The sequence below is a fragment of the Arachis ipaensis genome, chromosome B5 (assembly GCF_059453495.1).
Source record: "Arachis ipaensis isolate K30076 ecotype BB chromosome B5, ASM5945349v1, whole genome shotgun sequence".
In the NCBI taxonomy this organism is placed as follows: Eukaryota; Viridiplantae; Streptophyta; class Magnoliopsida; order Fabales; family Fabaceae; genus Arachis; species Arachis ipaensis.
The window spans coordinates 6,048,237-6,062,234 of NC_142440.1; the positions used below are offsets into that span (position 1 = coordinate 6,048,237).

Sequence of the window (13,998 nt, forward strand, 5' to 3'; positions counted from 1 at the left end):
CCGCTGGCCAATGGGTTGCATCTTTGAAAGAAAAAAAAAATTGAAAGACCAACTATTTTTTTTTTTCACCAGCATTGTTAGCTAAAAACAATAATTTTTGCTGAGCCTCTAACATTTTTTTTCTTTAAAATAATAAATACAAAATAACTAGAAAAACAAATTCACTACAACTAGCTAAAGAAAATTACCTACATGCATATATTAATGGGTCAACCATTCAATGGATCACTAATTAACCACATATAAGGTCCAATTAACTAGGCCCAATTAGTATTGGCCCATCAGGAAAGCCCAAGAGAGAGACGTGAGTGGAATTGCGGAAGGGGAGGAACTGAACCCGTAACTGATTAACTGTAACAAGGAAAAAGGGGGGAAGAGGAAGAAGAAGAAGGAAGTAGGGTTTGCAGTGTCGATGGCTAAAGTGAAAGAGATACTTGGGGACCTACAGAGGGGCTCTTTCGTGGAACTGCTCTCGAAACTCATCGGAGAATCAAAGTACGTGCAGAACAACCCCCCGGAGCTGATTCCAGAAGAAGACAGGGTGGTCAAGCACGTGCTCGACTCCCTCCTCCCCTTAAGCACCACCACCGGCGGCGGTCCCTTGATCCTCAACCATGTCACCTACTTCCCCGGCAGAGGCAACCTCATCGTCGAGTACCCCGGCACCTCCCCGGACAAAATCCTCTCCTTCGTTGGCTGCCACATGGATGTCGTCACCGCCAACCCCAACGATTGGGTACTCCTCTTCTCTTATTTCAATTTTGAACCGTTGGTGTTAGGGTTTATTGATTTTATTTTGTTTTACTTTGGTATGGGGATTCATTTCAGGATTTTGATCCGTTTACGTTGAGCATTGACGGGGATAAGCTTAGGGGTCGTGGAACCACCGATTGTTTGGGACACGTGGCACTTGTGACGGAGCTCTTCAGGAAGCTCGGGGAAACCAAGCCCAGTTTGAAATCGAGCGTTGTTGCTGTTTTCATAGCGAATGAAGAGAATTCGGCCATAACCGGAGTTGGTGTTGATGCTCTCGTTAAAGATGGCCTCCTTAACAAGCTTAAGAAAGGCCCACTGTAAGTTGTTATTATTATTATTATTATTTTTTCTTCAACAGTGGAACTTGAATTTGTCTCTCCTCCACTTATATACTTTGGTGCATTTGTTTGACTTTACTGTGTGTAGCTTTTTCCTTTTTTATTTATAATATATTCATTTTTCCAGGGTTTGATCTTTGGTGGTGGTTTTTGTCAGGTTTTGGATCGATACGGCTGATAAACAACCTTGTATAGGAACTGGTGGAATGATACCTTGGAAACTTCATGTCACCGGAAAACTCTTTCACAGTGGGTTAGCTCATAAAGTATGCTCTTCATTCATATAGTACTGCCTTCAACATTTCGCTCGGCTATGGCATTTTCTACTACTGTTATTTTTATTTTGGTTTTTTTATTTGATGAGTATGATATATAATATTAATAAGTTAATAATGAAGTTCTAATTCTTGATTTTGTGAGAGATGTGCTATGTGTGTGTAAGTAAACATAATTATTCCAATTTTATTCCTTCTCTACTAAACTGTATTCTTGATGACAAAACAAGAGAGAAGAAAATAGCTTGTGCTTGGTTCTGTGACTGTCAAAGTAGATTATAACCAATTCTGTAGTTGCTTTTGTCTTAGGCCTTACCCCTGCTGCTTGGCAACTTGACCAAGTATTGACCAATCAATACATTTTTTTTTTAATTTTAATGTTTCTGTGACTTCGACTCCTAAGCTTTATAATATTGTAAGTACTGAGTTGTTAACTTGTCTATTATTTCATATTTGGTTTCTTGCAGGCTATAAATCCTCTGGAGCTAGCCATGGATGCTCTAAAGGAAATCCAGTCACGATTTTATGAAGACTTCCCACCACATCCACAGGAACAGATCTATGGGTTCGCCACCGCATCAACCATGAAACCAACCCAATGGAGCTGTAAGTTTGTGGGCTCAAATTGTTACTTTAATACTTCTTTTTTAATATAAGATCTTCAATATTCATTATTATATTTTCTACTGTAGATCCTGGAGGTGGAATCAACCAAATTCCAGGGGAATGTACTATTTCAGGAGATGTCAGGTTTATGCTCTTGGAAGTTACAATCAATCTAGATTTTTCTTTTAGGAATGGTTTTGATATGGCATTACTGATGTTTTTATTGTGTGTTGCAGGTTAACCCCATTTTACAAGTAAGCAACATCTTATAATATGGCCAAAGTTGTGTTCTTTTTGGAACTTTGGATTCAATTTTTTATTCTTCGTTTTGCTACTACTAATATATTGCATTTGCAAAATAATTCTGTAAAAGGAGAAGCAAAAACATGTGAGAATCAGATATTTCAATGATTTTTCAAGCATAACATGTGGTCTAATACTTTGTTCAGTGTGAAGGATGTAGTGACAAAGCTGCAAGAATATGTGGACAACATTAATCTCAACATACATAAGCTAGAAACACGGGGTCCTGTTTCAAAATATGTCTTGCCTGATGATGACTTAAGGGGAAGGTTTGACTTCTTTATCCTCCATTATATATAGCTATTAAGGTTTGGATCCCTTGATTTTTAATTTTCACGTATGTGTAGCTATTAAGGCTCCCTTTGCATTCTTCTACAGCCTTACTCTAACTTTTGATGAGGCAAATTCTGGAGTAGCTTGTGATCTTAATTCCAGAGGCTACCATGTTTTGTGCAAAGCAACTGAAGAAGTAGTTGGGCATGTGAAGCCTTACTCAATTACTGGAAGTTTGCCACTCATTCGGGAGCTACAGGTGATAATACATTCTCGTTGTTCGGCGAAAATTAAAAATCTTTTCTAGTTGTAGGCAGTTAGCACTCAGATTCCTTACTTGAACTCTTATTTTATCTGCCGCAGGATGAAGGTTTTGATGTCCAAACTGCTGGATATGGTATGGCCTTCCTAAGAACAAATTTATACACGTTGAATCTTGATAAGAAACAACTTACTCACTTGCGTTTCATGTTACTTTTAGGTCTAATGGCTACATACCATGCCCAGAATGAGTACTGTCTTTTTACGGATATGTCTCAAGGGTATCGAGTTTTTGCAAGCATCATTGCTCAGTTAGAGGAAGATTGAGACTACTAGTTGAACTTCATTCTAGCATTCCACGACCTATGAATATGTCATTGCTGCTAAAGCTGAAGACCTTAAGTGACTCTATGTATTCATTGTGTTGTATTAAGTAGAAGTTTGGTGGTATTGATTTCTACACTAGTCTTACGAAAATAGTTGACTTAATACGCTATTATCTAAGTTATATGTTGTTATATACTATTACTAATAGGTATTTTCTTTTCCTTTTTGGGTGATATATAACGCTCCATGTGAGAAAATGTTCAATTAAAATTTTCTGTTTTATCTACCCAAAATAAATTCCTTTTCTTTATGAAGAATCTTATGTAACATTGTTTAGATGCTTATCTATTTACCTACTTTCTTTTGCGTCTACAGCTTGACTTTTAACCAGCACCTAACTTGTATGTCTTTTTTTGTCTCTTATTTAGCACAGTCAACATTGGGGTAAAGCCGTAAAGGATATATACTACCCCACTACGTCCCATGGTGAATTATTCACCCCATGATAGCTAGTGGTTCAAATAAAATGTTCCATGGATAATTTAAATGGAACAGTAAATGTGCTATTTGTTTCACCAAACATTTTCCCCCATTTTATTGGAAAACATTCATAACTGGAAAATTTTGTAATCAGAACTTGCTTATTCTGTATGTAAGAGATCTCAACTAACATAATTATACAACTTTCCTTTACAAGATTAACAACTCTAATACATATACAATTTTTCACCAAGCTGTGTCAGCCATGGATGGTATTTCAAAATCTACTTGGAATATCTTTCTTCTGATTTGAGCTGCTGGATTCTTTGCCGTAGTCTACGCCGGTGGTCATGAATTTTCCAAAGGCCATGTCCCAATATAACCGTTGAGTATATGCCATGTGTGATAATGGGAGCTAGAATGTTATTTGTCTGTCACATAACCATTGCCAATTAGTTTATCCTTGAAAATCTTACACAACAGAAAAATATTTTCAAAAGATTATATAAAATGTAAAGCTAAGAAGATTACTTGAATCCATTCAAAACCCAAGTAGAGGGCAAGAAGTCCTTCAAGAAGAGGGGAATATATCTTTTTCATTTGGCGCTTCTCATACCATGCTGCAAACCGAAAGCAGACAGTGCAATCAGACTCGTGAAACAGATATAATAAGTAGAAACTGCTTAATCAATGACTAGTAGATATTATATTATAGAGAAACTTCGTAAGTTTATGACTTTATTCCACCACTTTCTGAACCAAATGAAGCTTTGTTTAATCTATGAATCTATGAACTGATTCTAATGCTTTGTTGCAGGGATAAGTAATTGAACCTTCAAACAGCTTTTTCAAATCTTGACGGCCTGAGCGAGATTGCAAAACAGGTGCCACAACATAAGTGGGATCTGAAAGAAGTAAACAAATAAGCAAGAGAACGTTAAGCAAGCTTAAAAACAAAATAAGTCAATACAAAGGGAAAACATGTTGAAGGGCAATAAGAAGAGGACCTTTGGGCGAGGCAGCCACATAATAGAGAGAACCAGTAAGAACAGCTGTGAGTACAGCTGCAAATGCTTGCGCAAAAGGTACAAACGGAGGCAATACCCCTGTCTACAATTTTGAAAATAAATCACCATTTAGCCACTGGGATGAAAAATTTTGCTTTGGATACTTGTAATAAGTAGCCCTTGTCAGATGGTATAACTGAAAAAGGAATAGTAAACATACCAAGGATGCCATTCCTTGCACATCTGAGATAAGATTACTGCCTCGTAAAAATATGTCAGCCAACGCTCCCTGGAGAATTGCAGTGAAAGATTGTTAATCTCTGATCTATAGCATTTGAGGAAGAAAACAAGATTATGGAGGCTACAGTTTTCTTCTTTCATTCAATTTTAGAGTGAAGTATTCAACAGGAAATTGTTGCCGTTGAAGTTTTTTGCCAATTTTAGTAATCATTAAGTTGAATATCAAATGGATACAAGCATCAAATCCAATGTTAAAGTTAGAAGTAAGCCAGTCCATTAGAATGAAAGTTTACCAGTCAACGTAACCAGATTTTTCGTATTGAAATATCTGAAAACCTTGCTTAGTTAGTTAGGAAATCGATCTAGTGAAGTAAGATTCATAGAACTCAAAACTAATCACATGGTAGATATACTATCGTCTTTGAAAATTGAAACTGCTTATACAGATCTACAAAGGTGATGTTCTCTCGTGTTAACCACAACATCTCATCCAATTGATCCAAATAACCATTTAGGGAGGATTATAGATGGCTCAAATCCAAAATCCATGTTTCATTGTTACTAAATTCAAATACCATCCAAAATTATTTCTTGTCTGAGACCATGGAAACAAGGTACAGAAGCTCCTGAACAAACCTGAACTGCAGCCCTGTAGAAGAGTTCCTCTCCCACTGAACTTGCAGCAACCATCAGTATAAACTGCAAATTAGAACCAACAAAATCATTCTCTGTTCTCAATCACAGCACTAGATCTACACAATTCAGTATTTCAAAAAAAGCAGGTCATGGTGAATTACCTGCCAAGGGGACATCCCATAGAAAAAGCTCCAGAGTTCTTCATCCTCTACATCTCTGATTGCTCGGGCATGGGGTGATAGTTTCACAACTTCATCCTACCGAAAAAATGAAAACATGGCAGTTAATTAATTTCAGCTTTTATGGAAAAGGAAAGTTGATGTTGGTGAAGGATAAACAAGATTATGATGAACAATTCTCCTTGATTACAGGTATTCCCAACCAAATATATCCCGATGCATTTCGACTTGAACAAGCTAAAGCACATGCAAAAGAGCACAACAACCTTATCAACATGGTGTAAATGGACCAACTTACATCAAGTATAAACAGAAGAGCCATAATTGGAGGAGCCGCATATCCAAGCCCTTCCAAGATTGCATCTAATGATAGATGGAAACCTCCGAGAGAGTCAATTCCTGTGATCGAGCATATAAAACTCCCAGCAACAGCCATGGCACCGTAGATCCCTGAAACAGAAAACGTAATGGGGAAAAATAAAAACTTTATTATGTGAAAGAGTACACACAAGCAGCAACATAAAGCAGAAACTTTTACTTCCTTTATGGAACAACAAACAAATTTCAAGTCTAGCATTACCACAAGCAATGCAATTATTCCTTTCATCTAAAGAACTTCTAAAAAGGGTAGCTCCAAAGTTTGCAACTTTATTTCAAAAAAACAAAAAGGGTAATCATTGTCGTGGCAAGAAGAAAACTGACCGATCCCATAGCTTAGCCTCACAACAGCACCAATCTTTTCCCAAACGGGGAAGTCAGCGTCGTTGAAACCGCGGTTGAATGTGGTGACCTCCATGGCCGGGTTGGTGAACCCTCCGCCCCGAGTCTCCCCGTCATCAATGGTGTCACCGGTTCTCTCCGCCGAGGCCTTAACGCATCGAACGGAGAGCCTAGTCGGAGCTTCCAAGAAAGATGCCCTCTTCTTCCTGGGAAGCTGAAATTCACATATCTTGGAAGATGAACAGTGTGCCAGTGCAGCTGGAAGCGATGAAGTTGAAGGGTTGGGAATCCGTGTCAGAGAAAGCTCCATTCACAACTAACCAATAAAAAAAAGAAAAAGAAAAAAGACTTTGATGAGTTTGTTTAACTCAGAAAGAAGAGAAAGCAGCAGAGAAAAAGATGTCGTTTTTCTTCATCGAATGGAAGTGATTAATGGCTGCCTACGAGATTTTGAGTAAATGAGTTAATGTGTGGTGGTGGGTGGTGGGTCGTGGCGTCTGAGACACAGGTGGTGGAAGTGAAGAAAGAGTTGTCAACTAGGCTTGTACTTGCTGTGGAGTTTCGGATATTTGATGAGAATATCCATTCATCCAATCACTACTTGACACGTGGAGATAATGTTCTTGTTAGCATGCGTATGGTTATGCCACTCCTTCTTAATCACTGTGTGTAAGTACAAAATAGTGAAAATACAATCCAACATTCCATTATCAATCAAACACAACCCTCTTTTGACTTAGGATTACGGCCACAAAATTCTAACTAGAAATTAAAAATTTTGGAAATTTTGAAACCTACTGATGATAAGCTCAGGTGGCTAATACCTAATAAGATCCTTGATTGGACAGCAACTGAATTTCAGTCACATATATGTAATCATCTCGAAAGTTTTTCACCTTTTATGGAAAATTGAGAAACTGCATAATCTTTTTGGTAAAACTATTGTTACTATTACTGATTAGGATGAATTATTATTTCTCGTTGTATGTAAACTTTATCATTTATAAAATGCATAGTACTAATCTTGTTGACGGATTTTTGATTGAAATAAAATAAAAATATTTATTATTTTTTAAATCTTATTTTTTAGTTTTAATTTTTTAAATATATATATTTTTTTAATTTAGGCCGAGTTTATCGTATTTTCCGTTCGCCTAATCTCCCGGCAAACTTCACTTCAAGTTTTTCTAAAATTTTCAAAACTCAAATTTTTAAGTCATTAATTCATTATATACGAGTACACAAAAATACACAGACAACAAACATGACTTTTTAACATTGCTGGCGGCAATACCAACTGATACGTTACCTGTATCCTCGGTCACCCGAAATACTCGGCACACAAATATCCGAGGCTGACGTCACATTAAACAAGCTCGGAACAAAAGCAGATAAGCTCGGCCTCACCCATTCGAATAAAAAGACACGTGCATCATAAAGCTCGGTCCCGTATCAGCCGTCCGAAAATCTCGGCACGTGATCAGGACCGAAGCATCACCTAATTGAAAATAAGAAACGTGCTCAGCAGATTTATAGCACCATAACAGAATATCCTAACCAATCTATAAACTAGGACTCACCCACCAACGGGTGAAAACGGACTCCTATAAAACCTAGCTGATATACTCAGCTAGGTCTCAGGTTCCACTATCAGTTTTCATATTTACTTATTCACTCTCACTTAATTACTCTCTCTCTTTTCTGAGACTATTACTAACTTGAGCGTCGGAGTATCTTTTGCAGGTATTCCCGCCGCGGTGTTTGACCATTGGCCGGCGTGAAGCTCTTCCTCTCAGTTGACGACTCACCCGGAAGTGCTTAAGCTCGGCCTACCCAGTGTTCAGACGAATCACTTGGCGCCCACCGTGGGGCCGGAGTACATCTAACCCCACTGTTTCCTTCGTTTAGTCTTTTACCTTATCTTGCAGGATCCCCGATTCTCGGACATGGCTGACAAGGAAAATCCACAACTCTCACAGGATGACCTCCTGGCTCAGATCGCTGAGCTTCAGGCGGAGGTACGAAGGATAGCCGAGCTCTCAACACAAAATAATGGAGAGAACTCCAAAGGCTCGGCTCAAAGTACGGCGGACCCTTTAAACATCGTCCCGCCAAAGGAAAAGCTCACCCTCGACAACCCCTTCTCCGAGGAGATCACGAATTACCAGATGCCAAAAAACTTTACGCTGCCCACCGCGCTGGAGCCGTACAAGGGGTTCGGTGACCCCCGAGCCCATGTGAAGAAGTTCCAATCGATGATGTTCTTCAACGGCCCGAACAATGAGCCCGTCCTCTGTCGAGCATTTCCCACTTACCTAGATGGTGCGGCGTTACTCTGGTTTTCTAAACTTTCTGCAGGTTCGATCTCCTCCTTTGAAGACCTCGCCAGATCATTTATTGATTACTTCGCGGCATCAAGAATATATGTACATGGCTCGGACTTTCTCGGCACCATCAAACAAGGTCAGCACGAGAGTCTGAAAGATTACATGACCAGATTCGCTGACGCCACTATGGAGATCCAAGACTTGGACCCGGCCGTTCACCTGCACGCTCTCAAGGCCGGCCTCAGACCTGGCAAATTTCGGGAGACCATTGCCATAACAAAACCAAAGACGCTAGAGGAATTCCGAGAAAGGGCGGCTGGGCAAATGGAGATCGAAGAACTCCGAGAAGCCCAGAAATCAGACAAACAGCCACATCGGAGAGATGAGGAAAGGACTTTCAGATCGCCAGGCAACAGGGACACAAAGAAACCTCCTAAGCCCGCGTCAAAGTACAACACATACACCAGATTTAACACCAGAAGAGAGAACATCATCAGAGAGATCCTCAACGCCAGAATCATAAAACCACCAGCTCGAGCAGGGAACTACCAGGATCAACGATTCGTGGACAAGACAAAACATTGTGCCTTCCACCGAAAGTTCGGTCATACCACAGATGACTGCATCGTTGCGAAGGACCTCCTTGAAAGACTAGCACGCCAAGGTCTCCTGGACAAATACATTGAGACCCGGAAGGGCAGAGGAGGAAACTCGGACAGGGCAGAGCATAAGCAAGCAACGGCTGACGACAAAAAAGAGAGGACGACTCCTAATCCGCCAAGAGGAGTCATCAACCACATATCAGGAGGATTCGTAGGCGGAGGAGAAACAAGCTCGGCCAGGAAGCGGAGCTATAGAGCAATGCTGGCAATCGAAGGAACCATACAACCAAAGAAGGGCAAAGAACCAGACGTCACAATATCCTTCAACCAAACAGACTTCAAATCGGCAAGCCCTAACCTCGACGACCCCGTGGTAATTTCCATCCAGCTCGGAGAACTGTTGGTAAGAAAAACATTGTTAGATCCAGGTAGTAGTGCTGACGTTTTATTTTACTCTACTTTTACAAAAATGAAATTATCAGAAAAATTGATACAACCCTCCTCTGGAGAGCTAATTGGGTTCTCCGGAGAGAGAGTCCCCATCATGGGACACATATGGCTAAAGACCACGATGGGAGAGATCCCAATGTCAAAATCAATTGATATCCAATATCTAATAGTAAACTGTTACATCCCTTATAATATTATACTTGGGAGACCCGCACTGAACATATTCAGGGCAACGGTGTCCACATTACATCTATGTGTCAAGTTTCCAGTGCAGGAAAACAAGATCGCTACGGTGTATGCTGACCATCAAGAAGCTCGGCAATGCTATAACACTGGTCTAAAACCAGATCAAACAAAACAGGAAGCTCGGCCCCAGGTCCAAGCCATCCAAACGTCTGCCAACACAGCAACACTAGCCGATCTTGACCCAAGGAAAGACCTCGGCGAAAGACCTCGGCCAGTGGACAATCTTCAACAAGTAACACTAACAGCAGACGACAACCAATGCACATATGTTGGAGAAGCCTTAGAAGGGGCAGACCGAGCAAGACTCATTCACATACTGCGTCAAAACGCCGACCTTTTCGCATGGACGCCAGACGATATGCCCGGAATAAATCCAGAGGTCATCTGCCACAAGCTAGCAATTGACAAAACAGTCCGACCAATTGCACAGAAGAAAAGGAACCTCGGAGAAGAGAAAAAACAAGCAGCACTCGAAGAAACCCAGAAGCTCCTCAATGCAGGCTTCATCAGAGAGATTCGCTTCACCACATGGCTGTCTAACGTGGTAATGGTAAGGAAGAGCTCAGGTAAATGGCGCATGTGCGTCGACTTTACAAACTTAAATAAAGCTTGCCCCAAAGATGCATATCCACTGCCTTGCATTGATAAATTAGTTGATAACGCCTCTGGTTTCAAAGCTTTGAGTTTTATGGATGCATACTCTAGCTATAACCAGATCCTAATGCACCCAGAAGACCAAAGCAAAACAGCTTTTATAACAGAACATGGGAATTTTTGTTACAAGGTAATGCCATTTGGCCTAAAGAATGCAGGTGCGACATATCAAAGGCTAATGGACAAGGTGTTCCAACAGCAAATAGGCCGCAATATGGAAGTCTATGTAGATGACATGGTCGCAAAAACACCTATGCAGAGGTCCCACTGTGACGACTTAGTAGAAATCTTCAGACAACTCCGAGCATATAACATGAGACTCAATCCAGACAAATGCGCGTTCGGAGTACAAGGAGGGAAGTTCCTGGGATTCATGTTAACATCTCGAGGCATCGAGGCCAACCCGGAAAAGTGCAAGGCCGTGCTGAACATGACAAGCCCAAAAACGGTAAAGGAGGTTCAGCAACTTGTAGGACGAATAGCTGTCCTGTCACGTTTCCTACCTGCAGTGGCAAACCGATCTTATCCCTTTTTCCAGACATTCTCTAAAGGTAGGAAGTTCAACTGGACAGACGAATGCGAAAATGCTTTTACCGAACTTAAACAACACTTAACATCACCACCAATCCTCCAAAGACCAGAAACAGGTAACCCACTGTATTTATACCTATCAGTATCTAACCATGCTATAAGCTCGGTTTTAGTAACAGAAACAGGAAGAAAGCAAAGCCCAGTATACTTCATCAGTAGGGTGCTACAACCAACAGAAACAAGGTACCCGAAGATAGAACAACTGGCGCTAGCACTAATCACCACAGCAAGAAGACTGCGGCACTATTTTCAGAGCCACACAATCATAGTACAAACGGACCAACCGCTAAGGCAGATATTAACCAGACCCGAGCTCGCCGGCAGATTGATAAAGTGGTCAGTCGAGCTCTCCGAGTTCGACATCCAGTACAAATCAAGGAAAACACTGAAGTCACAGGTGCTAGCCGACTTTATATCGGAGATGCCTAATGACACACATAATACAGAGGTCAGTTGGAGCATACATGTGGATGGAGCGTCAAACAAAGAAGGCAGTGGGGCAGGGATACTACTAAAAGAAGGAGATAAGGTGGTGGCCGAGCAGTCACTACAGTTCCGCTTCAACGCAAGCAACAATCAGGCAGAATATGAGGCCCTACTTGCTGGACTAAAGCTCGCCCTACAACTACACATACCTCGAATAACAGCCTACTGCGACTCTTCCTTAGTGGTACATCAAATAAAGGGCGAATTTCAGGTAAAAGATCCTTTGTTGGAGAAATATTGGCTCATAACAAAGGATCTAATTTCAAAATTTAAAGAATTTGATATTATCCATGTAAACCGAGAACAAAACACCAGGGCCGATATGTTATCTAAATTAGCCACAACACGGCAAGCCGAAAACACATCAGCACTGTCCCAGCTAACACTTGACAAACCAAGTTTTGAGCAAGAAACAATTTTAAGTATTACACAGGTCCCAGATTGGCAAACACCTTTTTTCGATTACATCAATACAGGCACCACTCCAAAAGGTGAGCCGAACTTGCCGCTCTTCAGAAGAAGAGCAAGCTTCTATACAGTGCTCGGAAACACCTTATACAGGCGAGGACATTCACAACCATTGCTCAAGTGCATCAGCAAAGAGGAAGCCAAGGAGGTTATGGCTGAAACCCATGAAGGAGTCTGTGGCAACCATATCGGCGGCCGAGCATTAGCAACGAAGATCTTGCGAACAGGATATTATTGGCCGACGATAAAACGGGACTGCATCAATAAAGTAAAAGCATGCGATAATTGTCAAAAGCACGCCACCCTCTTAGAGACCCCGGCCGAGGAGCTCCATACCATAGAGGTAAGCTGGCCTTTCGATAGGTGGGGATTGGATATCCTCGGACCCTTTCCGAAAGCGCCAGGCCAGGTAAAGTTCCTCTTAGTATCAATTGATTATTTCTCTAAGTGGATAGAAGCACAACCACTAGCGCACATAACATCAGAAAAAGTGCGATATTTTCTATGGAAAAATATCATATGCAGATTCGGTATCCCAAGAGAAATAATCTCGGATAACGGAAGACAATTTACAGACCATAAGCTCGCCACCTTTCTGACAAATTTTAACATCAAACATCACTTCAGCTCAGTAGAGCACCCGCAGACTAACGGACAAGTTGAATCAGCTAACAGAATTATCTTGCAGGGATTAAAGAAAAAGCTCGGCGAAGCTAAAGGGGAGTGGGCCGACCTCATTCCAGAAATTCTATGGAGTTACAACACCAGCATTCAATCTGCCACAGGGGAAACTCCCTTCAAATTAGTATATGGCGCAGAAGCGCTCATTTCAGTAGAGGTCAGCGTCCCAACATTAAGGACCGAGCTCTATAATCAATCAAACAATCAACAAGCTCGGACAGCCGAACTGGACCTCGTGGAAGAAGACAGAGACATCTCCGCCATAAAGCAGCGAGCCAGAAAACGATACCTAGAGCAAAGACACCACAAAAGAGTAGTTCACAGGTCCTTCAACAATGGCGACCTTGTACTCAGACGAACAGAAGATGCACGAAAACCACCAGCACATGGCAAATTAGCGGCAAATTGGGAAGGACCTTTCCGAGTTCTTCAAAACCTCGGAAAGGGGGCTTACAAATTAGAAACCCTTAGAGGAGAGCAACTTCCAGGAACATGGAACGTATCCTCTCTAAGGAAATATCAGTCATAACATAGCCTGTAAAAATAGCGAATGATGGTACTCTTTTTCCCCTCCGAAGGTTTTTTCCCAAAACACATGGGTTTTACTCGGGGAGGGTTTTAACGAGGCCGGACGCAACAAATCATTGTACCCATCCAACTTAATGTTCTCATTTTGACAGTTAGCATACATTTCAGTTAGAAAACACTTCAAACTATCCGAGCATACTCCTCGGAACCTTAAACATCACGAGCCGAGCATATTCCTCGGAAAACTACCAGCAAAAGAATAAGTCAAAGTTTATCTAATTAAACTAATCCGAGCTTCATACTCGGAAAACAACATGCGCATGCCGAGCATACTGCTCGGAGGAAGTACAAACAAACAATATCATCAAGTCACTTAAACAAATCCTAACGCGCTTCCATTCAAAAATACAAGTTCTACATTAGAACATCTACTCTCATTTCCAACAAGTTCACTTAAACAGAGAATGGCTTTGGCCATCTTCGATACATATATACGATTACTTCCAACACACAATCATAAGTTTATCCAAAAAATCAAATTTTATAAGATAAGTCATCATCAAG

General features: G+C 40.9%; 2 protein-coding genes across 2 annotated transcripts; one reads left to right on the plus strand and one right to left on the minus strand.

Annotated features, from left to right (window-relative positions):
* The first annotated feature begins 291 nt into the window (after positions 1-291).
* LOC107642654 (Peptidase M20/M25/M40 family protein) lies at positions 292-3,449 on the plus strand. Its single transcript, XM_016346068.3, has 10 exons — positions 292-736; positions 829-1,073; positions 1,252-1,360; positions 1,837-1,975; positions 2,062-2,119; positions 2,212-2,229; positions 2,425-2,547; positions 2,657-2,810; positions 2,915-2,948; positions 3,033-3,449. The coding sequence occupies exons 1-10, from the start codon at positions 413-415 to the stop codon at positions 3,137-3,139; spliced, it is 1,311 nt and encodes a 436-aa protein (XP_016201554.1). The 5' UTR covers positions 292-412; the 3' UTR covers positions 3,140-3,449.
* Positions 3,450-3,705: 256 nt separating this feature from the next.
* LOC107642655 (CAAX protease self-immunity protein) lies at positions 3,706-7,107 on the minus strand. The gene is made up of 9 exons (XM_016346069.3): positions 6,384-7,107; positions 5,980-6,131; positions 5,664-5,759; positions 5,503-5,565; positions 4,847-4,915; positions 4,627-4,729; positions 4,453-4,524; positions 4,151-4,239; positions 3,706-4,050 (listed from the first exon to the last, which is right to left on the minus strand). The coding sequence occupies exons 1-9, from the start codon at positions 6,709-6,711 to the stop codon at positions 3,904-3,906; spliced, it is 1,119 nt and encodes a 372-aa protein (XP_016201555.1). The 5' UTR covers positions 6,712-7,107; the 3' UTR covers positions 3,706-3,903.
* Between the last annotated feature and the right edge of the window lie 6,891 nt (positions 7,108-13,998).

What these genes read in the sequence shown, in the direction of transcription:
- LOC107642655 (XM_016346069.3), bottom strand. Translation starts at nt 6,711, where the DNA reads ATGGAGCTTTCTCTGACACGGATTCCCAACCCTTCAACTTCATCGCTT. An exon ending in TTTGAAAAAGCTGTTTGAAG is followed by an intron (nt 4,240 to 4,452) that starts GTTCAATTACTT and finishes TTCGGTTTGCAG; the next exon opens with CATGGTATGAGAAGCGCCAA. An exon ending in TGGGTTTTGAATGGATTCAA is followed by an intron (nt 4,051 to 4,150) that starts GTAATCTTCTTA and finishes GTTATGTGACAG; the next exon opens with ACAAATAACATTCTAGCTCC.
- LOC107642654 (XM_016346068.3), top strand. Translation starts at nt 413, where the DNA reads ATGGCTAAAGTGAAAGAGATACTTGGGGACCTACAGAGGGGCTCTTTC. An exon ending in CCGCCAACCCCAACGATTGG is followed by an intron (nt 737 to 828) that starts GTACTCCTCTTC and finishes GATTCATTTCAG; the next exon opens with GATTTTGATCCGTTTACGTT. An exon ending in GAAACCAACCCAATGGAGCT is followed by an intron (nt 1,976 to 2,061) that starts GTAAGTTTGTGG and finishes TTTCTACTGTAG; the next exon opens with ATCCTGGAGGTGGAATCAAC.